Source organism: Monodon monoceros, unplaced genomic scaffold, assembly GCF_005190385.1.
Source record: "Monodon monoceros isolate NGI ecotype Baffin Bay Population unplaced genomic scaffold, NGI_Narwhal_1 Super_Scaffold_20, whole genome shotgun sequence".
In the NCBI taxonomy this organism is placed as follows: domain Eukaryota; kingdom Metazoa; phylum Chordata; class Mammalia; order Artiodactyla; family Monodontidae; genus Monodon; species Monodon monoceros.
The window spans coordinates 65,898,384-65,922,857 of NW_021703777.1; the positions used below are offsets into that span (position 1 = coordinate 65,898,384).

General features: G+C 35.4%; 1 protein-coding gene across 7 annotated transcripts in view; it reads left to right on the forward strand.

The window, feature by feature from the left end:
- Positions 1–24,474, forward strand: part of FRYL (FRY like transcription coactivator) — a 244,767-nt gene that overhangs the window by 95,734 nt on the left and 124,559 nt on the right. For all 7 annotated transcript variants that reach the window (XM_029235869.1, XM_029235868.1, XM_029235870.1 and 4 more), the window contains exons 4-5: positions 12,757–12,956; positions 21,651–21,704. In XM_029235869.1, coding sequence (XP_029091702.1) covers positions 12,837–12,956; positions 21,651–21,704 — 174 coding nt within the window. In that variant the 5' untranslated portion in view covers positions 12,757–12,836. The remainder of the gene's footprint in view (positions 1–12,756; positions 12,957–21,650; positions 21,705–24,474) is intronic.

Here is a 24,474-nt window from a genome sequence, read left to right on the forward strand (position 1 = left end):
CCTCCTTTATCAAAGATAAGGTGACCATATGTGCGTGGGTTTATCTCTGGGCTTTCTATCCTGTTCCATTGATCTATATTTCTGTTTTTGTGCCGGTACCATTCTGTCTTGATTACTGTAGCTTTGTAGTATAGTCTGAAGTCAGGGAGCCTGATTCCTCCAGCTCCGTTTTTCGTTCTCCAGATTGCTTTGGCTATTTGGGGTCTTTTGTGTTTCCATACAAATTGTGAAATTTTTTGTTCTAGTTCTGTGAAAAATGCCAGTGGTAGTTTGATAGGGATTGCATTGAATCTGTAGATTGCTTTGGGTAGTATAGTCATTTTCACAATGTTGATTCTTCCAATCCAAGAACATGGTATATCTCTCCATCTGTTTGTATCATCTTTAATTTCTTTCATCAGTGTCTTATAATTTTCTGCATACAGATCTTTTGTCTCCTTAGGTAGGTTTATTCCTAGATATTTTATTCTTTTTGTTGCAATGGTAAATGGGAGTGTTTTCTTGATTTCACTTTCAGATTTTTCATCATTAGTGTATAGGAATGCCAGAGATTTCTGTGCATTAATTTTGTATCCTGCTACTTTACCAAATTCACTGATTAGCTCTAGTAGTTTTCTGGTAGCATCTTTAGGATCCTCTATATATAGTATCATGTCATCTGCAAACAGTGACAGCTTTACTTCTTCTTTTCCGATTTGGATTCCTTTTATTTCCTTTTCTTCTCTGATTGCTGTGGCTAAAACTTCCAAAACTATGTTGAATAAGAGTGGTGAGAGTGGGCAGCCTTGTCTTGTTCCTGATCTTAGTGGAAATGCTTTCAGTTTTTCACCATTGAGGACGATGTTGGCTGTGGGCTTGTCATATATGGCCTTTATTATGTTGAGGAAAGTTCCCTCTGCCTACTTTCTGCAGGGTTTTTTTTTATCATAAATGGGTGTTGAATTTTGTCAGAAGCTTTCTCTGCATCTATTGAGATGATCATATGGTTTTTCTCCTTCAGTTTATTAGTGTGGTGTATCACGTTGATTGATTTGCATATATTGAAGAATCCTTGCATTCCTGGAATAAACCCCGCTTGATCATGGTGTATGATCCTTTTAACGTGCTGTTGGATTCTGTTTGCTAGTATTTTGTTGAGGATTTTTGCATCTATGTTCATCAGTGATATTGGCCTATAGTTTTTAAAGTTAGGTTTTTGAATTATCTTATGAACGATCCTTCACTTTGCTTCCTAGAGCTTTGTCCCTGACATGCATTCATTTAACCCTCTCTGAATTGCTGATGGATATTATTTGTGGTATTATATAAGTAGGTTTCCTTGTTTACGGTGTTTTTCAAAGTTTATCATCAGGATTAGTTTTAAGTAAAATCATTGTATAGAACCAACTGTTCTGCTTTAGAAGAATAGTGGAAGGCAGTGGTTTTCACCCTGGCTGCACAGTAGAGCCACCTTAGGGGGTTTTCAAAAACATACAGATGCCTGGGCCTCCCTCGAAAGATTTTGATTCTGATTTAAGGAGTTGCCAGAGAAGGCTGGCAAGGACCAGCATCAGGTCAGAAAACTTGACTTAGCCAGAATGCTGCAAGTGGATATGAAATCTTTTCCAGAGGGCAGAATTGTTATAAACAGTCTGACAGAGACAACCTTTTACGTTTGCCAATTTACTAATTTACAGTGAGAAATACGCCAAGTGAATGAACATTAATGCTGGAGCTGGCAGACCATTCTTTGCTCTCCTGTGAGGTAGGTCATAAAAGCTAAATTGGAATCAGGAAGTTGCGTGGAAGAGCCTAAAGATCTAAGAAATTTATACCTGTCATGCTCTGCTCTAGGGGCCAGAATACTCATCCTTTTGTCCACCCTACTGGACTGTAGTTAGGTGGACATGACATTTCCATCAGCAGTGTGCTAAGTGTTAATTTCCCTATACCTTGCCAGCAGTAGATCCAATTATTCTTTTTAATATTTGGCACAAATTTAACATTTGTGTATAAAATGAAAGCTCACTGCTAGTTTGATTTTCATTTTCTGGGCATTACAAAGTTTGAATATTTTTTCATATGTTTGTTGTCTTCTTAGATTGGTTCTTATGTGAACTGTCTAATTATGTCTTTTGCCAGTTGTTTCTCTGTTGTGTTGTCTTTTTTTATAAATTTGTAAGAGCTCTTTGAATATTTTATATTTTCTGTCATCTGCATTCTGTTTTTTTCCCCGACTTTGTCCTTTCTTGTTTATGGTATCATTTGCCTTATAAATATTTAAAAATTTTATTTGGTTGAGTACATTCATCTTTTTCTTTCTCTCTCTCTCTCTCTTTTTATTTTTTTAATAACTTTGGGCTTTCTGTCTTGGCTAAGAGTCTCCTCTCTCCTGGATTATACATGTTGACTTCGAATTTTTTTTCTAAGGCTTTAAAACATTTTTACTTCATATCCATCTGGAATTTGGTTTTTGAATATATTATGTTTATTTTTCTGCAGATGAGTAGGAAGATAGTCCAACATTATTACTAAATAAATCATTCCCTCCCCTCTAATTTTGCCTATGTTGAATTCTTATTCTGGGATTTTTGGGAGGTTCTCTAATCTTTTATATTAATCTAATTTATCTGTACTTAATATTCACTAAGTTGATTACTTTTACATTGTGTTCTGATATAGTCATTATATATATATATATTTACCCATTTTACTAAGTTTTTATTAATTGAAGTATATTTGATGTACAATATTACATAAGTTACAGGTGTACAATATAGTGATTCACAATTTTTAAAGGTTGTACTCTGTAGTCACAAAATATTGGCTATATTCCCTGTGTTGTACATTGTATCCTTGTAGCTTATTTATATGTAATAGTTTGTACCTCTTAATCCCCTACCACTATATTGCCCCTCTCCCCTTCCCTCTTCACACTGGTAACCACTAGTTTGTTCTCTATATCTGTGAGTCTGCTTTTTTTTTGTTATATTCACTAGTTAGTTGTATTTTAGATTCCACATATAAGTAATATCATACAGTATTTGTCTTTCTCTGTCTGATTTACTTTTCCTAGCATAATGTCCTTCAGGTCCATCCATGTTGTTGCAAATGGCAAAATTTCATTGTTTTTTATGGGTGAGTAGTATTCCGTATACACATACTTACATATATATATATACCATATCTTCTTTATCTGTTCATCTGTTGATGGACACTTAGGCTGCTTCCATGTCTTGGCAATTGTTATCAATGCTGCTGTGAACATTGGGGTGCACGTATCTTTTTGAATTAGTGTTTTTGCTTTTTTCAGATATATACCCAGGAGTGGAATTGCTTGGTCATATGGTAGTTCTATTTTTAGATTTTTGAGAAACCTCCATATTGTTTTCCACAGTGGCTGCACCAATTTACATTCCCACCAACAGTGTACAAGGGTTCCCTTTTCTCCACATCCTTGCCAACATTTGTTATTTGTGGTCTTTTTGATGATAGCCATTCTGACAGGTGTGAGATGGTATCTCAGTGTGATTTTGATTTGCATTTCCCTGGTGATTAGTGATTTTCAACATTTTATGTTATATTTTGATATATGTTTTGATTATAGTTATAATCTGTTCTGATTATAGTTATATTATCTTCTGATTTAGAGAATAGTGTTTATATTCTTTCTAAATAATTTTTTTTTTAGCTGTTCTTAGGTATTTATTCCTCCTAGTATATTCTAAGATAATTTTATCCAATACAACCTAAACAAAATAGTACTGAAATCTTAATTGGAATTGTACTAATTAATATATTAATTTTGTGAGAATTGACACATGATAACAAATGCTTTTATCTATAAGTATGTCCTTACCTTTGTTCATGTCTTCTTTTTATGTTCTTTAAGAAGTTCTTGAATTTTCTTTTATATAAGTCCTATGCTTTTTTATTAAATGTATCCCTACCTATTTATATTTGTGAATAGGTTTTTATCGATTTTCATTCCTACATAATTGCTAGTTAATAAAGAAATTTCATGTCTTCTTTTTCAATATTTATAACAATGATTTCATTTTCTTGTATTATTGCATTTACTTATATCATCCCATAACCTTCAGGATGGTGTTGAATAATAAAGCAAGAATCAGCATCTTTGTTTAATTTGTTTTAATTGAAATAGATTTGGTGTTTTGAAACCTATAATAATATTTGCTGCTGGTGAATGGTAAATATTTTGTTTCCTTTGTCTCTGGCGGTTGGATACCAGTAGGTGTGCAGTTGTATTTCTTTGTCAGCTAATTAAGTGTGTGAGCCATACAGCTACAGTACTATTTTAAAGTATAATCCCAAGAGTGATGGAAGGGAAAGCAGGCTCAGTCTCTGTGAGCCTTAGTTAGCTATCAATTAAGATATTAAGAGGAAGCCCCTTTGTTCTTGGTTTGTTTAAGTCATATCAGCCTCAGGGGTATAGAGGACTCAGCCCACCTATTTAGATTCTGCTCCTCTTCTTGGAAGTCTAAGAAAAATGGCTGCACAACCATATGCAGTTATTTACCTCTGCCAAGCCCTGGGTCTAGGTATGTTTGCTGGATGAAACAACTGGGTATGTTTGCTGCAGGATTCTGGTGTTCATATTTTCACTTTAGGGCTATCCTGTGGTGAGGCCCTGGTTCACGTCTGGCCAGAGGAGAAGATTTTGCCACAATAGGTTTTTCACTGGCAGTGAATATTTTTATGGGCAGAAGAGTGGAGAACAAAAATGAAAACAACTTTTTTGTTGCTTCTGATACCATACCCACAGTTGAGATATAACTCAACTCGTTCATTTTCTGGTGGGGAAGCAGAGCTTAGAGAGGTTAAATGTTTTGACCAAGATTATAATGATATTCAGTAGCCAAGTCCAGGGCTCTTGTCTTCTGACTCCTAGGTCCATGCATATTTTAAAAATACCACATTATTTCTAAATTTTTAGAAGAGTTTCTTAGGCGAGCTTCTGAAGGTTCAGAAGACTACAGGAAAATAATAACCTCAGGGAGACTCTGGCTGAGTGAATAATGGATTATTTAGATGATAGGTCATTTTTCTTCAGCTTTATAATAAGCGATATTTCTGTAGTAGATTACAAGTAAAAAACATTGGAAATGTGCCAAAGATGTCATAGGACTTCTATGTTTAGAAATTGTTTTCAATGGGAATAGTTTAGCCTAGGATAAATAAACATTTTAGGAACAGCTGTCCAAAGAACAAGCAAAAGTCTTAATTTTTCTATCCATTGAAATTCATCCAGAAGCAAAAAAAGTTGGACTGAGTAGTGAGGAAAATGATTTCATTCACATAGAATAGACACTTAAAGTATTTAGGAACAGAATTAATAAGAATTAAAGAGATCCCCCTATGAAGGAAAGTATACATTTTCCTTTGGGTACATGAAAGAAGACAAATTAGTGAGGGTATGCCAGGTTCTAGATAAGACGTCTTAATTAAGATGTCAATTTTCTTCTAATTATTTTGTGAAAGTATGCATAAGTTTGGAAGTGTAAGTGAATGACAATAGGTGAGAAATTCCTGAAGACAATGAGTACACCAGGAGTATTTGTGCCAACAGATGATAAACACTATTATGAAAAGTTACAATAATTAAAAGAATGGTACTGATACAAAAACTGATTGTTAATGAGCAGAATAGGAAGCATATTTGAGTATGAATTTAGTTTATGATAATAAAATCAGTGACAAAATTTTAGTAAAGGTACTGAGAAGAACTGATTAAACGTTGAGGAAGAATTTTTAAATTTTTGTCGTATAACACCCCAAGACAGATTTAAATGGAGTGAATATAACTGAAAGAGAGTTAAAAGAAAATAGAGGTAAATATACATCTGATCAAAATGGGGACACTTTTTCTTTTTAGCCCATTTTATATAAATGAATTTGAAGAGCAACAGAAGTACTTGATTTGGCAAATAGTTATTCTAAGCAAAGAGTATGTTAATAATATAGACTTTTAAGGAAGAAAAAATGATATGTCAAAATCTGGCAGTTGTGGAGGAAGTAAAGCCACTGATCTGAAAGTTCTTAAACTGAGAACCTAAGTTCACATTCCATTCAAATGGGACAATCGACTTTAATTAGAAGTCAGTTTCCTTGTCATACATGAACAGTAACTTGATGTGGTGTTTTGCACCTGGTTCCTGCCAGGAATTTTACCATCTGGTTGTTAAATTATTGGCGGCTTGAAATCAGCCATGATGGGAGTATTTCCATGATGGAAATTAGCAAATGCTGCAAATCAGGACACAATTTTTTTTTTAAAAAAGAGGCATTTACCAGCTTATCGCTTGAAATAAGATTTGGTTTGTTAGCATAAAATAAGATAATATGCAAAATATCTTAATAAATATTAAATAATGTTTCCATAAGAAGTGAATGGTGTCTGGTTTGAGATTCCTTCATTCATGAAGGAATTTTGAGGTATACCTTGCCTTATATAGCAAATTGTGTTTGTGCGCTGAACCCATCAAGCAGTGCTTTCATATTGTACCTCTCAACATGTACAGCGTGCACATTACTTTTCTTTTCTTCTCTTCAGAAACAGTTGCTTTCAAATGTACAGTTTTGCTTTGGATGGTTGGTTGAAAGATACACCAATCCACCTGGTCTCCCCAGAAGTTGAAGTTTTCTTTCATTTCCCTAATCTGATTTTGCTATCTTTGTTTCTGCTTTCAATTTGTCTACCATATAACCTGATTTGTGTTTTTGACATTTTATTGTAGTTGACTTAGTAAACTGTTTTCTTCTCTTGGTCCAAGTACATTATTGTTTTAAGCTTTGGCCTGGTCTGCTGTTTACTGTGACTCTTCTCAGGCACCTTTGGTTCTGGCTGACAGGAATAGAGTAGCTTTTCTTTCTTTTTTAAAAAAATATTAGACTTTTTTTTTTGTGAAGAGCAGTTTCAAGTTTACAGAAATTTGAACAGAAAGTACAGAAAGTTCCCATGTACCCGCTTCTGCTACCCACCCCTCCCAGCCCGGCCCATTTCCCCTACTATTGATATTTTACGTTAATGTGATACATTTGTTACAATTGATGAACCTACATAGACATATCATAATCACCCAAAGTCCATAGTTTACAATATCAGTCTTGGTGTGGTGCATTCTATGGGTCTTGACAAATGTATAATGGCATGCATGCATCATTACAGCGTCATACAGAATAGTACTGTGCCCCTAAAAAATCCTCTGTGTTCCACCTATGTATCCTTCCCTCCCTCCAACCCCTGGCAGTCACTCATCTTTTTATAGTTTTGCCTTTTCTGGAATGTCAGATAGTTGGAATCACACAATATGTAGCCTTTTCAGATTGGCTTATTTTACTTAGTAACATGCATTTAAGTTTCCTCCAAGTCTTTTCATGGCTATATAATTCATTTCGTTTTAGCACTGAATAATACTACATTGTCCGATGTACCACAGTTTGTTTATCCATTCACCTACTGAAGGACATCTTGATTGGTTCTAAGTTTTGGCAATTATGAATAAAGCTGCTAAAAACATCCGTGTGCAGGTTTTTGTGTGTATATGTTTTCAACTCCTTTGGGGAAATACCAAAGAGCACAGTTGCTGTGTTGTGTGGTAAGAATATATTTAGTTTTGTAAGAAACCTTCAAACTGCCTTCCCTTTTACATTCTCACCAGTGGTGACTGAGCGTTCCTGTTGTTCCACATCCTCACCAGCATTTTTTTTTGTCAGTGTTATAGATTTTGATCATTGTAATAGTTGTGTAGTGGTGTTAACTGAAAAAAAAAAAAAAAAAAAGCACAACCTAAAAGTTGAGAATTGTGTGTGCTGAGGACTTTGGCCTAGGACGCAGCCTCTAAGATAGCTCTGAGGGACTGCTCCTGAGAGGTAAGGGAGGAAGGAGCTAGGATACATAGGAGTTTTTGCAACAAAAAACCGGGTAGTTGGAACATCAAAAGATTACTGTTAATTAAAAAAACCCAGACATCTCATGTTAGTGAATTTAGCACTTTCCTGTGTGCTAAATTCATTAGCACATAGAAAGATGCAAGAGTCTGGACTCATTGAAATCATTCCTTTGATATACACCTTAACTATCTAGGGCCAGTATCCTGTTTTTCTCCATCCTGAATCCCCTCAGAGTGCATGTTGGGGGGGGCTGCAGTGGCTAACGGCTTGACGTTGGCAGCACCCTTTGTTTACTGATACGGCAGGTGACATTTTCCATCCACAGTGGTATCTCATTGTTGTCTTAATTTGCATTTCTCTGAAGACGTATGATGTGGAGCATCTTTTCATATGCTTACTTGTCATCTGTATGTCTTCTTTGGTGAGGGGTCTATTCAGATGTTTTGCCCATTTTTTAATTGGATTGTTCATCTTCTAAGTGCATTTTAAGAATTGTTATATATTTTGGATAACAGTTTACCGGATATGTGTTTTGCAGAGGTTTTCTCCCAGCCTGTGTCTTTTCATTCTCTTAACAGTATCTTTTGCAGAGCTGAAGTTAGTAATTTTAATACAGCTCAGTTCATCAATTTTTCTTTCATAGGTTGTGCTTTTAGTGTTGTATCTAATAAAGTCATAGCTAAACCCAAGAACTGTTAGATTTTCTCCTTCTTATAGTCTGGGAATTTTATAGTTTTGCATTTTACATTTCGATCTATGACCTATGATCCATTTTGAGTTAGTTTTTGTAAAAGGTGTAGGTTCTGTGTCTAGATTTTTGGGGTGGGGGCATGTGGATGTCCAGTCATTCCAACACCATTTGTTGAAAAGTCTTTTTCCATTGATAGCCTTTGCTTCTTTGTCAAAGATTAGTTTCACTTGACTCTGTCTTTGTGAGTCTGTTCCTGGGCTCTCTATTCTATTCCACTGATCTATTTATGTATTCTTTCACTAGTACCATACTATCTTGTTTACTGTAGCATTAAAGTAAGTTCTGAAGTCGGGCAGCGTCAGTCCTCCAACTTTCTTGTTCTTCAATATTGTGTTGGCTATTCTGGGTCATTTGCCTCTTTATATAAACTTCAGAATCGGTTTGTTGATAGCCACAAAATAACTTGCTGGGATAGGCTTGCTTTTTAAACTAAGAATTTTGCTTTTGCCTTTTAAAATAAGAGATATTTTTGACTTTTGGTCTTGTTCAAAGGCCATTTACCTTATACCTTTTCTTTCTTAGGTTGTCATCAACATGTTTACTACTAACCAATATAAGTAAATAATTATAATAAGTAAGCAATTGTGTGGTATTTTGTTACTTTTCTGTATTATATAAATCTCTTCGTAAATATGTGTGTAATATGCATGTATATATAAGGTTATGACCACAAAGTAGTAATTTTTTATCCCTAAAGACCTGTTTTTGGGGGCGAGGGTACTGCAGGCAGCTTTCATAGACTCCACTGGGGTCTTTTTAAAACTACATCCACCCTCCCCTACTCATCCTTATCTAAAACACCTCAGTCACTGAGTCACTGTGCATTCTGGGGGATGTTACTGTTTAGTGTTGTGCGTAAGAATATAATGGAGCTAGAAAACACTGAGAACCGCTGCTGTAAAGTAATGAAACCAAACATGTATCAGCTTAGGGTTTTTGTGTCTCTTCTCCCTTGTCTGTTCTCCTTCATTGAAGTTCAGTTTATCTTATAAAGGTATAGGAGTCTTATGAGCATGAAAAAGGTAATTTTTAAATGAAACATGCTAAGAACAGTGCTATATAGTTAGCTGTCTAAAAATACTGTATTTATGTTTTATTTGCACCTTATCTAAGAGAAAGAGTATACATGCTAGGTTAATTTTTATATTTTATCTTAATTTTATATGTTAATTATTCAGGTCTTACTTTATTCTTATTATCAGAGTTTTATAGATTTATATTCCAAGGATGTTTAATCTGACATTGGGTTTTTACAACTTGTAATTCAATGCCTGAATTGTGTTAAGAGTTACACTCTAACATTTATGTCTTTATTCTCCCGTAGGCTTCTATAAAATTTTCAAAAAATTTTAATAGCGTGTAGAGAAATAGGATTGTTTAACCTCATAAAATATTTAACTCAAGCAGTCTGGTGACATCAGGTTAATCTAGTTATGTAAACTAGCCTTCTTACCCTGCTTAGAGTGACCATCCCTTTTTCTTAACTATTAGCAGAATATGAGAAAAATTCACATATCTTCACCAAAGCTGAACATTATAGTGAAATACACAATTGGGGGAAACCACTTTGATAAATGAAAAGTATTATTTAATTTTTATTTATTTTTAAAATATTAGTGAGGTTAAATATTATTTTCATGGTTACTGGCTTCTTCTATTATATCTTTTGTAGCTTGTTTCTTCATGTCCTTTGTCCAGTTTTCAGTTTGGGGGTGTGGGTCTTTTTCTTAGTGATTTCATTAGAGCTTTGTGGATGGAGGTAAAAGTGATTAACTCTTAATAAGTAATTTTCATTAAAATTTGATTTTTTAAAAAATTGAAGTATTTTTATTTTGGAAGATAATGCAGGTCTTTGGAAGATAAACCTTTATCTGGAAGATAAATACTGGTTTCCCTAAAACTTTTGGCTGTATTGGCATATTTCTTACAATATGCAATTATGATACGTAGAATATTTGTTTATGCTTAATTTATGTTTATAATTTTTTAGGAAGTAGAAGACAGTAAGGGTGAATTTTTGAGAGGTCATTTTAACTAAAGTTTTTTCTTTTTGAGGAGACTTTAAAGGTTACAATGTTATTAAGATTATACTTCATCAAAATCTAGAATTCAAGTGCCAAAGTCTATCATAGCTTCTTGTTTAAAACGTTTATTGTAAAGTTAAAGCCAAAGAAACTTTGTAACTCTCTTATGATCTTATGAATCTTAATTAAAAGAGATATTTTGTATCTACTACCATAAGTCAAAATCTTATAAGTGTTTCATCCTAAATGTAAAAATTCTAAAATGTAAAATTTAAATGTAAAATGTAAAAATTTAAAATGTAAAATGTAAAAATTAAAAAATTTAAAATGTAAAAATTAAAATTCTAGAAACTATCTGGGTAAGCTTTTTCACTATTTTATGACTCCCAAGAGTTATTCAACATGTGTGGATATAAAATATAGAATATTGTTAATGACTCAGAATAAATTTTTAAAATTTAAGATCTCCTTTCCCCACAATGACATTTGTTAACACATTCTCTCCTTTACAATACACAGTGTTGGATCATGAAACAGAGTAAACAAACAAGTCATTGTTTAAAATAAATAATGTGCACTGTGTTCAAAGGACTGTGAATTTTTGTTTTGAATTGTTATATAATTTTAGTTCTAGAATACATTACATATTATATTTTAATTTTATGTGATACAAAGATATTTATTTTAGGTGCAATATTAACAGTTTATAACATTCTTTAGATTATTATTTTAAATATTTAAGCATCATGTATGACTAATTTCTAATCTTAACCTTGGAGGAAAATATTCTGTTCTATAAAAAAATAAGTAAGTAAACGAAGATAATGAATAGGACATGAAAGTAAGCCATTCTTTGGTATTTGGAAGTTCAGTCTTTTTTTTTCTCCCCTGGCTGCACCGCACAGCTTGTGGGGTCTTAGCTCCCCGACCAGGGATTGAACCCGGGCCCTCGGCTGTGAAAGTGTGGAGTCCTAACCACCAGACTGCCAGGGAACTCCCGGAAGTTCAGTCTTTCAAAAATATTTACTTTTCTTAAATTTGCAAATTATTTTTTTCTGAAGTGACTGCCATAACCTGACTTTATATTGCTTTCTAGAATTTTCTTTGGGTGTTATCACAGTCACCTTCAGATATCTTCGCACATACTATGTTTGGTAGAGTAGGGTTTTTTTTTTTTTTTTGGGTTGACGGAACAATTCCTTATAAGTTGGGAGTGTATTTATTTAGATTAAATTTATTGTCCTGTGGTTATACACACACATACACGTAAGCAGAAATTCAGTGTTTGAAAAAATTGTGTTCTGCTTCCTGTTTCAAGGAGGAAGTTATTTATAGGACAGCATATTGAAAGGGTAGTATCTAGAGATCAGCCTGAGGGAGAGAAGTACATTCTTGCAGGTTCTCTGTGAATATTCCAGGCCAAAGGGATGTCACAAGCGGAGGTTAGAGAATGGGAGGGTCTATATTATACAACAGCCTGGAAGATCGAGGTGACTGGATAAACTGTAGATAAAAGCCAGGTAGACTGCCCAGGCAGTCAAGAGAACAGAACAGGTGAAGATAAACAGCAAGCAGTGGTATGTGCTCTCTTTGTGCCACACTTGATGCGAAGCACTGTTTGCCAGGCACAGTTGATATCATCCCTATCTCTCCTTTGAATGATTCAAAGAAAAGTCCTATGAGTCATGTTTTATTCCCTTCATTGCACATAACTTTGTTTAGAATTCATTTGTTCATTCAATACTTATTTATTGTATACCTAGTATATATACCAGGCATTGTTCTAGGCTCTTGGGATTCATCAGTGAACAAAAAAGACAGAAGAGGATCTTTGTTCTTATAGCATTTACAACGGTAGGGTAGGGAGAAAAATAGTACATAGTAAACGTAACATATAACTAAATTATAGTTACGTTGGGCAGTATGTTAGAAGGTGACAAGTGTAATAGACAAAAATAGAGTCTGGTAATACAGATTGGGAGATCTGGATGGGATTTAGGGGGAGGATACGTATTAAATAGGGTGGTTATGGTTGGCCTAATTGAGTTGATTATTAAAGTAGAGTTCTTTTCTTTCTTTTATTTTTAGCTTCAGCACAAGTCAGCAAAGTGAATAAGTACTGCACTTCTTCCAACTTTCATTCCACTTTGAGGAAAAAGAATATCATCATGTCAAGCATTACGATTGACCCAGATGTCAAGCCTGGTGAATATGTCATCAAGAGCCTCTTTGCAGAATTTGCTGTTCAAGCTGAAAAGAAAATTGAAGTTGTAATGGCTGAACCCTTGGTGAGTAGAGCTGACCTATAAATCCAATATTTTCTTGACTTGCATTAACCATTATATTACAAATTTTCCAAAGAAAATAATATACCTGAAAAAATATTAAAGGAAGCCAATCTGAAAAGGGTACGTACTGTATAATTCCAACTATATGACATTCTAGAAAAGGCAAAACTGTGGAGACAGTAAAAGATCAGTGGTTGGCAGGGGTTGGGCAGGGGTAGGGGTGGGATGAATAGGCAGACACAGAGGATTTTTAGGGCAATGAATATATTCTGTATGTTATTATAATGGTGGATACATGTCATTATACATTTGTCCAAACGCATAGAATATGCAACACCCGTTGTGAACTGTAGCGCAATCTGTAGACTTTGGATGATTAGGCTGTGTCAGTGTAGGTTCATCTGTTATGACAGATGCACCCCTCTGGCGCGGAATGTTGATAATGGCGGGGGCTATGCGTGTAAGGGCACAGGGGAATATGGGAAGTCTATCCTTCCACTCAGTTTCGCTGTAAACCTAAAACTGCTCTCAAAAATAAAGTCTTCAAAAAAAATTAAGGGATAGGCCAGTAGTAAAGTGATGATCTAAAAAGCTGTAATGACTCTAGAACCCACTTTGATAAGTTACTGCAGGTCACCAAAGAATAAAAATGGATTTCACCAATGGGAATTGTTGAGACAGATAAAACATAAGAGAAAACCCAAAACATTCTGTGAGTTAATGATGTGACAGTAGCCAGACTTATAATGAACATGTAAACAGCTTTGAACTTACAGTACACGAGGATACTTAAAGAATGTGAGGAGCTCTGTGTGAGTCGAGCTTATGGTGACGAAGGAAGAAAAAGACCAAAAACAAATGTCTGGGTTGGATTCTAATGAATTGTGGTGGCTATTATGATAGATAATACAGTGGTTGGGCAGTAAGAGGGAGAACAGATGAAAGGCAAAGACTGTTTAGTTATTGTATATAATTCAGGCTGGAATGAAAAGAGCCTTGGAACTAGGGCATTAACAGTGGAGAAGTGGTTGCAGAAAAAAGTGAGATAAACAACAGAAGCAGAATCAGTAGAACTTGACACATAATTAAATAGGAGTAGGTGTTTCGAGTGAGAGTGAAGGGTCAAAGATTTTTTGAAGTGTTAGAAAAGATGGTAGTGTATTTACTTAGGTAAAGAAAACAGGAATGTTATTGGGGTAGTAAAGGTGATTAAGATAATTTTTCCTTTGTGTATGTTAAGCTTGAGCTACTAGCGATCTAAACCATGTGGAACTATTTGATTGGTAGCTGGAGATTCCTTTTGGGAACTCACAGGAAATATAGATTTTGGCATCATCTACATGAGGGTGATAAAGCTAAAAGAGCACATGATGATATCAAGGGAAGAGAGTATAGCATAGCATTATTATTGCCAAATAACATAGAGAGGCAGAACACAGTGAACACTGAGGAAGAGCGTATTGGACTTGGAAATTAAACAGCCTGAGAACAGTTTTAGCAGGATGATATAACTTTAGGAAGCAACTCTTTGGGTTTGAAGGGGATGGATATGGGATGTATCAAGATCACGCTGGTAGGTTAGAAGTACGGTGATGATAATGAAGATGGAGGTAGAGGATGTAATAGCTAAAATTTATTTATTCCTTACACAACTGGATTAGCGATAGGTCTTCACTGCCACTTTGAGACTCAGAGGGTTTGTTACTTGTCTGAAGCCCAAAGCCAATAAGCAGAAGAGTTAGGCTTAACTCAACCTGCTGTCCTTCCTCAGAAGGAAGGGAGGAAAGGAACGGAAAAGAGAATAATGATGACCTAAGAAAGAAGGGAAGTTGAGGAAGTATCATAGGTTCATAATTTTCTTAGTGAAGTAGGACTTAACATTACTCATAATATGATGGTATGTGTGTGGGTACATGCATGCCTCGACTTTCTTTCTGATCATTAAATAGAGGAAACTATTCTGAAGAAAGCATCTATGAAATAATGTATTTGAGTTTTAATAAATAATAATAGGTAAAAGATCATTAACCAAAATGTATATTTTAAAGCTGTGCATCTCACTATATTCAATTTAAGTCATTCCACGATTACTTTCTGCATATCAAATTAATGTTTTTATACCAACGTATATATATTTTACAGCATGTATATAATATAAAATTCTGTTTTAGAAATTAGGATTACAAGAGTCTATAGATATGAATTAGTGATTATAAGGCTTGATTAGAAATGTACTTACTCTATAAAATGTTATTTTCTTCATCCATGGTCTATGAATTACATGATAGATCGCTACACTAGCCTACTTAAATAACGTACAGTCAGAAAGGGAACCACTTTTTAAAAAATACATTATAAAAAGTTTATGGAGCGTGGTGACTATGGTTGATAATACTATATTGTATAACTGAAATTTGCCAAGAAAGTAGAACTTAAGTGTTCTCACCAAAAAAAGAAAAAGAAAGAAAGAAAAAAGTGAATATGTGAGGTGATAGATGTTTTAATTAACTTGAAGGTGGGAATCCTTTCACAGTATATATGTATATATCACATTGTATACTTTAAATATATTACACTTTTATTACTTATATCTCAATAAGCCTGAAAAAATGTTTATCAAAATTTTTAAACTTAGATAAAAGTAGAGATTATAGCATAATGAACCCTCAGCAATCAGCTGGCTTCAGCAATTTGCAACTTACACAGCACATATTTAAAACTTTTACCTATTTTATAAAATATTTTTAAACAGCACCATGTGCTATGGTCCTAAGAGCTCTAAAATATTTTATATTCTTAAAGGAATTTTAATTTTGAAATGTGAGAGTCTTCAGAGTAAAACAGTTAAAATACGAGTGAAACTGCCTAATTTGAATGAGTCTATAATATGGTGATTTTACATCTTTCTCCTTTTTTCTCCCAATGCCATTGTTACTGTCCTAAGCTCAGGGCCAAGTTCTGTCATATTAGGCCATTGCATTAGCCTTCTACGCAGTCAAGAAGTGGTCCACTTCCTTCCCATTTTCCTTGTTCTCACCAGACTTTTCCTCATCTAAAATACAAATATTATTGCCTTTCTGCTTTAGAAATCTTGCTTCCTTTTCATTGCTATGGATTAAATTAAAGTTCTTGGTGAGTCATTTCAGCCTCTTCACAGTCTCGTTACAGTTTGTGTAATGTCTCATGATTCTCCTATCCTGATGTGTGCTGTGACACTTAAAAGTATCCTCTAGGGCTTCCCTGGTGGCGCAGTGGTTGAGAGTCCGCCTGCCGATGCAGGGGACGCGGGTTCGTGCCCCGGTCCGGGAAGATCCCACGTGCTGCGGAGCGGCTGGGCCCGTGAGCCATGGCCGCTGAGCCTGCGCGTCCGGAGCCTGTGCTCCGCAACGGGAGAGGCCACAACAGTGGGAGGTCTGTGTACCGCAAAAAAAAAAAAAAAAAAAAAAAAAAGTATCCTCTATATATTCTGTTGTTCTGATGTATTTTTTATTTTTCTCTCAATCTAAAATGCTTTTTTGTTCAAAGTGTCATTTTATTTTTATGTCGTTTATTTATTTATTTTTGGCTGCGTTGGGTCTTCGTTTTTGCATGTGGGCTTTCTCTAGTGTGGTGAGCGGGGTCCACTCTTCTTTGTGGTGCGCGGGCTTCTCATTGCAGTGGCTTCTCTTGTTGCAGAGCACGGGTTGTAGGTGCGTGGGCTTCAGTAGTTGTGGCCCGTGGGCTCTAGAGCACAGGCTCAGTAATCGTGGCACATGGGCTTAGTTGCTCCGCGGCATGTGGGATCTTCCCGGACCACGGCTCGAACCCATGTCACCTGCATTGGCAGGCGGATTCTTAACCACTGGGCCACCAGGGAAGTCTTAAAATGCTTTTAATTCCTGTTTTTAAACCTCTACTCATTCTTCCAACTTCCCACATGTTCCCTCTAACATGGTGATCCTTCCATGAATCTTTGTTTTACCATAATAATTTGTTCATACTCCTCGATTCTGACGTCATATTATGGTTAATTGCTTACATGTTTATCTTTTCTGATGTGAGCTACTTGATACCAGGAACCAGGTCTCTCTTTCCTCTGTACCTGCAGCACTGCCCTTGGTGGTAGGTGCTTAGTAAAAGTTTGTATTTTAAATTGAATGTAGCCTTAAGAACATTGCTGTGGCCTGTGCCCTTTTTCTTCTAACAAAGCATAGTATCATTGTGTTAGCCAGAGCTTCTGATAGTTCTTTCAGAATAGTCTGATGTTGACTATATTTTATTCATTCATTTACCAGTTAATTTCAGAAACATCTGCTGTGTAATTGAAAATGAGATTATTAAGTTATGGTGAGTAGTGGTGAGGATTCCATTAGAAAATAGGTGTTTCTACCCCATCATCACACTTAAGAGAGAAGAGGCATCCCTGCTTACTCCTTCTGACACACCAGGAAAACACCCAGTGTTGTAGACGACAGCAGCCAAGGACAAACACTGGCTGAGAAAATACCCATCATATTTTACAGATTTTACCCACCTCACTCCTATATACCAGCATAATTTCTTCTTGTCTGAATCAGATCTCTTCCAGCTTTGTTTCATTTATGTCCAAGTCTGAGTAGATGGTGTATCGTTTACCCAGCCTCAAGATTAGATAATGAAAATACATTTAATCTAACATTATCACAAGGTTTTTATTATAGCTTCAAATGCGCTTATTGTGATCTCATTTATTTTGAAATTTATTTTGTACCCTTTCCAGTAATAAACAGCCATTCAAGATGACTCTCTTGCATTCTTGAATGAAACTGTCATGGGGTCTCTTTAAAGAAAACAGCATCCACGAGTTGTTCCATAAAAGGAGGCTAGCATGTCTCATGGTCAGATGGACAGTAAGTTACATGAAAACTTAGAAGCACAAATATGAATGGCTTTTGCTAAAAGAATTTAATCAATCACTAAAATGAGAGAACTGGCCTTTTCATTCTCCTATTAGAAGCCACAATAAAAGGAGGTTAAGGAAGGCAAAAGATTCGAAGATTAGCTGAGCTTGACTTTAGCCACAATTTCATTTTTATCTTAGAAGGAAGACTCAAGAAGGAAGGGCAGGGCTTCCCTGGTGGCACAGTGGTTGAGAGTCCATCTGCCGATGCACGGGACACGGGTTCCTGCCCCAGTCCGGGAAGATCCCACATGCCGCGGAGCGGCTGGGCCCGTGAGCCATGGCCGCTGAGCCTGTGCGTCCGGAGCCTGTGCTCCCAAACGGGAGAGGCCACAACAGTGAGAGGCCCGTGTACCGCAAAAAAAAAAAACACAAAAAACAAAAAACAAGGAAGGGCAACCATTGAATAAAATTGCAGCTTGCAAACTATGCAATCAAATACCTTAGGTTTCTTTCTTCCTAAAAGGAGGTAGCTCAATACTGGGTAATGATCCAGACACATCCAAGCTTATCTGTTACTGTTTTAGATTGCCAGTGACCAGAAAAGAAGAGAGGAAAAAGGGCTTTAACCAATCACCTGCTGATTTAGACTGTATGTACTTGGTTTAGGCCCAGCATTTTTACAACTCTGTACTGTCCACTGTTTTTTTGATAATATTAAATATGTATTTTAAAGAGTTCCTGATCTCTTATTTCCTCCAAACAGCATTTTCCTGTTAGCTTCCACTTCTCCTCACATGCTTATTATAACATATTATATGTTATTTATTATGACTGAGGCCCTAAACAGCTGATTGGAAGCTCTGTGTACATGGAGGGGCCTTTTTGACTGTGGTCTTTAGTGTATAATCACCTGAACCATCAATGTCAGATCTTTTGTTGGAAGCTAGAGTCCCTTGGAGGAGTCCTTCAGTAGCCCAAATGGGAGGGCTTAGACTTGGCTGCTAGCATTCTGGGGATGTAGAGACAGAAGATAACTGGGGGTTTTGATATTTAGTATATACCTTTTTACTTAAGCTCCCTGTCTTCAGTGTGGTACGTTGTCTTCAACCGTAGTATCCCCCGGTCGACATCTCTGTTTTGCCCTTTCGTAAGAAGGGCGGCGGTTCCTCTGTGAGTAGGTTGGAGGGACAGCCAACCTGCTAAGTAGAGTGGGTGAAGGGAATGGGAGGGAGGGTCTGAATGTTTCCTAAACTATCGTTCAACCAGTCCTCTTATTTTTAACTTCACCTTCACCCACACTTTCATAGTACTGAAATTCTCCAGTTCCTGAGCCTTTGGGGAGTTCCAAGGTACTGACTGGATTATCTTTCCTTCACTCTGCATGGCAAGCTTACTCACTTCCCTCTGATTGTGACTTAAATGTCATCTTATCAGTGGTCATTCTAAAATCTTCACCTCCATTACAACTTCCTATCCTATAAAGTCTGTCTAAGATAATATATATTTTCTTTGCTCTGTCATTAGACTCTTAGCTCTACAAGGACAGGGATTGTTTAGGAGAGATTGCCATCTTTAGTTGCAAATTACTGAAATATTTCAGTATCATTGTTATGCTGCGAAAATCTTTGCAGTAAATTCTTTTGCTTTCCCTGGAAGCTACATGTTGCTGTTGGTCCTCTATACGTAGATACTAAAGGATCAAATTAGAGTGTAAAGGATTGTGCATCTTAGATTCATTATTGATCTATTATATTCTTATGAAATAATAACATTATAAAAAGTGGAAATAGTTTTAAAGGTTATGTAATAAAAATAATGACCCTTCCATTCAGGATCAAGATAATCATTGTCCATAGTTTTCAGTATACCATTTTTCATGTCTATTATTTATCAATCTCTGTAGCACCCTCCATGTCTTTTTAAAAAAAAAACACAAATGGGAGTTTTTATATGTATATTTTTTCTGTCCCTATTTTTATTTTAACAATGTAAATCAGAGATTGTTCTATTATCAGCCCATATATATTTGTCTCTTTCTCTCTAATGTTGAATATTATTTCAATAAAAGAAAGTACTGTAAATTTTTTTTTTTTTACCAGTCTCTATGGATAAGCTGTTTGGGCCTTACCCCAACTTGAGGCTACTGTGAAAAAAAAATACTACAGTAAACATTCTGGTACATAAGTCTTTGCATTCGTCTATATGTGAATATAGAGAATAATTTGCATTCTTTTTAGTTGTGTGGCAATGGGTTGCATGTACTATAAACATGTTTTAAATAGTTATCCTTTCAAAAATCTCACACTGAAAGCACATCTGCTTGACAACGATTAGGCCATCCTCAACCATACTGTAATCAAACCGAGAGGTTAATACAGAGTCCTTGATTAGTAATTTATACAGCATTTAGTGCAGTACACTTACTTCATATTTTTGTACTAATGGTAACATGAGTGTTCTTTTGCATTCAAACATCATTTCTGAGTTCTTATTATGGAAAAAATAACTCATCCTCACTTTTTGGTTTAGGGAAAGCTCTGTGTGTCAGATCTTCAGAAATCTTTGCGAAAGCATGAGTTTGTTGAGAAGTGAAAAGTATGAGGTGTAAGAAAACAGTGTAAGTGTTTCTGAGGTTATTGCTCTCTTTTAGTCTGCTTGGCCATACTTTATTGTATAAACACCCTATGTGAGTAATAAACTACTTAGATCAACACTCCTCAAAATATTACTGAAGACCTTTAAATTTAATATTACAGTGAAAAGAGGGATCAAGTGAGGGGGATCAAATAAGTCAAATAAGTTGGTAAGAAACAGCTTATTATCTCTCCTACACCACCCCCAGCCCAGGTTTTAAATACACAATTCACATTAGGATAGCTCAGTAATTTTCAAACTCTTACATACTGTTAAAAACAACGTTCTAAAAAAAACAAAACCGAAAAAAAAAAAACAACCAATGTTCTATTGGACTTGCTATGAGACTTACTGTTTTACTTAAACTTTAGAGGTAGTTAATTGGGCCTATATATTATTGGATGGGATCCTCATCATGTTACATGTTTGTAGTGTATAATACTTGGTTTTAGAAATTGACGACTTGTCTGCAAGATAATTACCAAAGTGTGCTTAGCATATAAGGGCTCCAGTGCCAAGGACATGCCAAAAACCTTTCCCTGTTAAGAAAGTCAAGCGCTGTGGAATTCAGGTATTTTACTGAGCCCAATTAAATTAGTTAGAAGTGTGCTTCTCTGATAGTTAGATTAGGAATTTTTAAATTTCAGTGGCAGATACATTTGTGAGTTTATTTTCATGAAGTTATAGCAATAAATGAGAGAAGGAAATTGGGGCTCTTGGATAGATAAGCTTCAGAATATACATATTTCAAAATTCCAGTTTTTTTCATGGAAAAATGGCATTTGTTTTCCTGTGATATATATTTCAATAAATATATTTGTTGAATAAAAATTCAATAAAAAAAGCATAAAGTAGAAAGTTTAGAAAATCATCCTAAAAAATCTCCACAGAAGAATCAGTCATAATATATGTGAACATAATTTGAGACATCTCTTATGTTCAGTAAGTTAGGTAACTATATGTGGGGTAAGCAGCAAGGCAAGTAGGTAGAAAGGCTGACAGAAGGGGTCATGCTAGGTACGCTATTCTAAGTTAAACTGGTAATATTAAATTTTGTTTGTATTAGCAGATTAGAACCTTTCCTTGAAACAATCTAATTACAAATAAAACAAAAACAAAACCATCTCACGAATCTCAACTGTTTATTATCGGTAAGATTTCTAATATTTTGCATATATACTTTTTTTTTTCAATTGTAGGAGAAGCCATTATCTAGATCTCTTCAGAGGGGTGAAGATCTTCAGTTTGACCAGGTATGCCAATGTAGGGGGAATATTTTTTCCTGAAAGGAAAATGTTTATCCACACAGTCTGATCCAAATACATCCAATATTAAGAAATTTATTTATTTTGTTTAGTGGTCCTGTATGTTTTTATACACTAGATTCAGTCTGGAACTGGTAGTCTGTTTTTTAACAGAACAAATAGAATGAGTTATGAACTGTGAACTTCATAGAATGAGCTGTGAACTTTATTGATTTCTGCTCATTAAGCATTTTAAAACTTTGCTTTTCATTGGTACCCTCTTTACTATATGCCCTTTGAAAACTTCTTAAAAGATTTCCAGTCATATCCCTCAATCTTTCCTTGTATACAATTTTTACATAATAATATTTGACCTTTTAACATTTATTTTTTCCTGTTGGGGGTATCAGAACCTTTATACTGAAACATCCAGCCTGGTTCTCCCTTTCCACCCCATTTTGAAGGCGGAGCCAGAGACAAGGACTTGGTTCTGGAAAGAGATTCCAAGGAGGAGACTTGAGAGATTGAGGCAGGGAAGAGGAAGAACTGATAGAGATCACTGCTCTGGGCACTGGGGGTTCATTCCATTCTGAGAATCATACAGAATGTCACCCATTTTTGTCTTTCTGAAGAATGGAGGGCTGGAGCATTTATCTGCAGCCCCCATCTCCAGCAGTTGAGGGTTGCCCTAAGAGGCATTAACTACTTGTATCTGTGCTTGTGCAAAGGCCAAGTGGACTGTCTGTGTCAAAGCCAAAGAAGCTTAAAAAGGAAGATATACAATGGCCAACCCTCCCTCTCCAAAAAAACCCTGCGAAACCAAAAACCTTTTTATATAATACCAATATCTCAAATCTAGTGGTAATCCTCTAATGTCACTTCTTTCCTCTTGCTGATTTTGAATGTTAGATCAAGTGTTATTTTTGTCATAATTATGTTTGCTCAAGACTTATTTCATTATATGTTGATTGATTGTCTGCAAAACCCAATAACCCAGATCAGCTTTCTGTTGCCATCTAGTATTCCCGAGCTACCCTTCTCATAATTATGTACCTAGGAAATCGAAGTTAATGTTCATATTAGTCTGCTTGATTAGATGAAGATGACTGGTTAGGATTGCTTGGTGGAGGCTTACCAAAATGCTGTGTTTCTGGATCCCACTCCAGTTCTGCTGACTCCGAATCACCAAGAGCAGTGCTCTGGCACCTGTATTTTGCAGCAGCCCCCTAGGTGATTCTGAAGCACACATTTAGTAAATAGCCACTGGTCTAAGAAGAAACCATAAATAAGAAGGCTAGTTTTCTGTTACAGTAATAATAAGATCACCTCATATAACCCTTTTCAGATCTTAACGCCATTACAAAAGGTACTAATTGTTACTAGTTATTAATTAATTAATATATTGTTAATATATTATTTTAAAGGTATTTAGATTATTCACATCTTGAATCCATTTTACTAATGATGAATCAACAATCAATATGAAATCTTATTAAACAACGTTTTAAGGAAAACTTCCATTTCTTTTTTTATGTAAATGATTAATAAAACTATATATTATCATGCTCCATGCTTTGATTTTTTTCCACAATAAAAAGCTATGAGTGGGGTAAACTGCTTTACTATGTATTTACAGTAGCAGATGGTGTTTTGTTGTTCCTGCTTTAGGTATTAAAAGGGATTTCCTTTGAGTGGTATTGTTCATTGTTAATGAAATATAAATTTTCAAAAGTGGTTAAATAAAATCAGAATCTTGTTTTTACTTTAATTCCCTATATTAGAAAGTATTCACCTGTCACGTTATGGTAATTTATAAATAAAAGCATGATTAAAGGAAGGCAGAGATCATGAAAAAGAGAAAAAATATCATACATAATCAAACTGTTTCATTCTTTTTTATATGAGAAATATAAAATATTAGGAAAAATAAATGTTTAATCCCTAGAGCTATCAATTTATCTTCATTAACTGATACTTCCTACAGTCGTGGAACTGAACGAGACCTTGAGTATTGCTGCAACCCGTAGTTTTTTAGTTAAGCAAAACAAAGTGAAGCATGTTTTACTGTATGCTAATTTTAAAATACTAATTTTACAAGCAATGGGTTGAATCAGATACAGAGTCTCTTTTGAAGAGAGAATGTTTTTCCTCTGGATCCTCAAGATGAAGAGTGACCTTAGGGTTGACTAATGGTAGCTGGTGTACCTCTTACCACCACTACAGGCAAGTTGGGTTCATTCATGAAATGAATCTGATAACTCACCTACAATTCAGATAGTTTAAGGGATGCCTCAAATTGAGTTGCAGGTGCCCATCCCACTTCATTTATCTTTCTGCTGTTCATTTATATATTCTAAGCTTTAAAAGCATGTATATAACACATTTCTAATATGTTTATTTGTATCACAAATTAATTGTGTAATTATAATTCTCTGTTCGGTGTCATAGCAGCACAGAATAAAGTGGAGCTTTTTCCCCAGTTCTAACATGGTGTAGTCTTCTCTGTTTCTGCATCTCTTCATCCCTTCTAGTGGCAACATTTTAGAACATTTCACTCACATGAGCAGAGAGGAACTGGCCCTGGGGGGGTGGGGTGGGGGGTGGGTGTGGGGGGAGGAAGTAGATGTGGTTGTTTCATGTTCTGTGTTATACAGTTCACCCAGAGGTGTCACGTGTGTAATTAGGGATGTTACTGATGGTCAAGTTTTTACACATGTGAGTAGCATATGGAGGCAGGAAAAAGGTGGAAAGTCTCTGAGCTAAACTGAATGGATTTGGA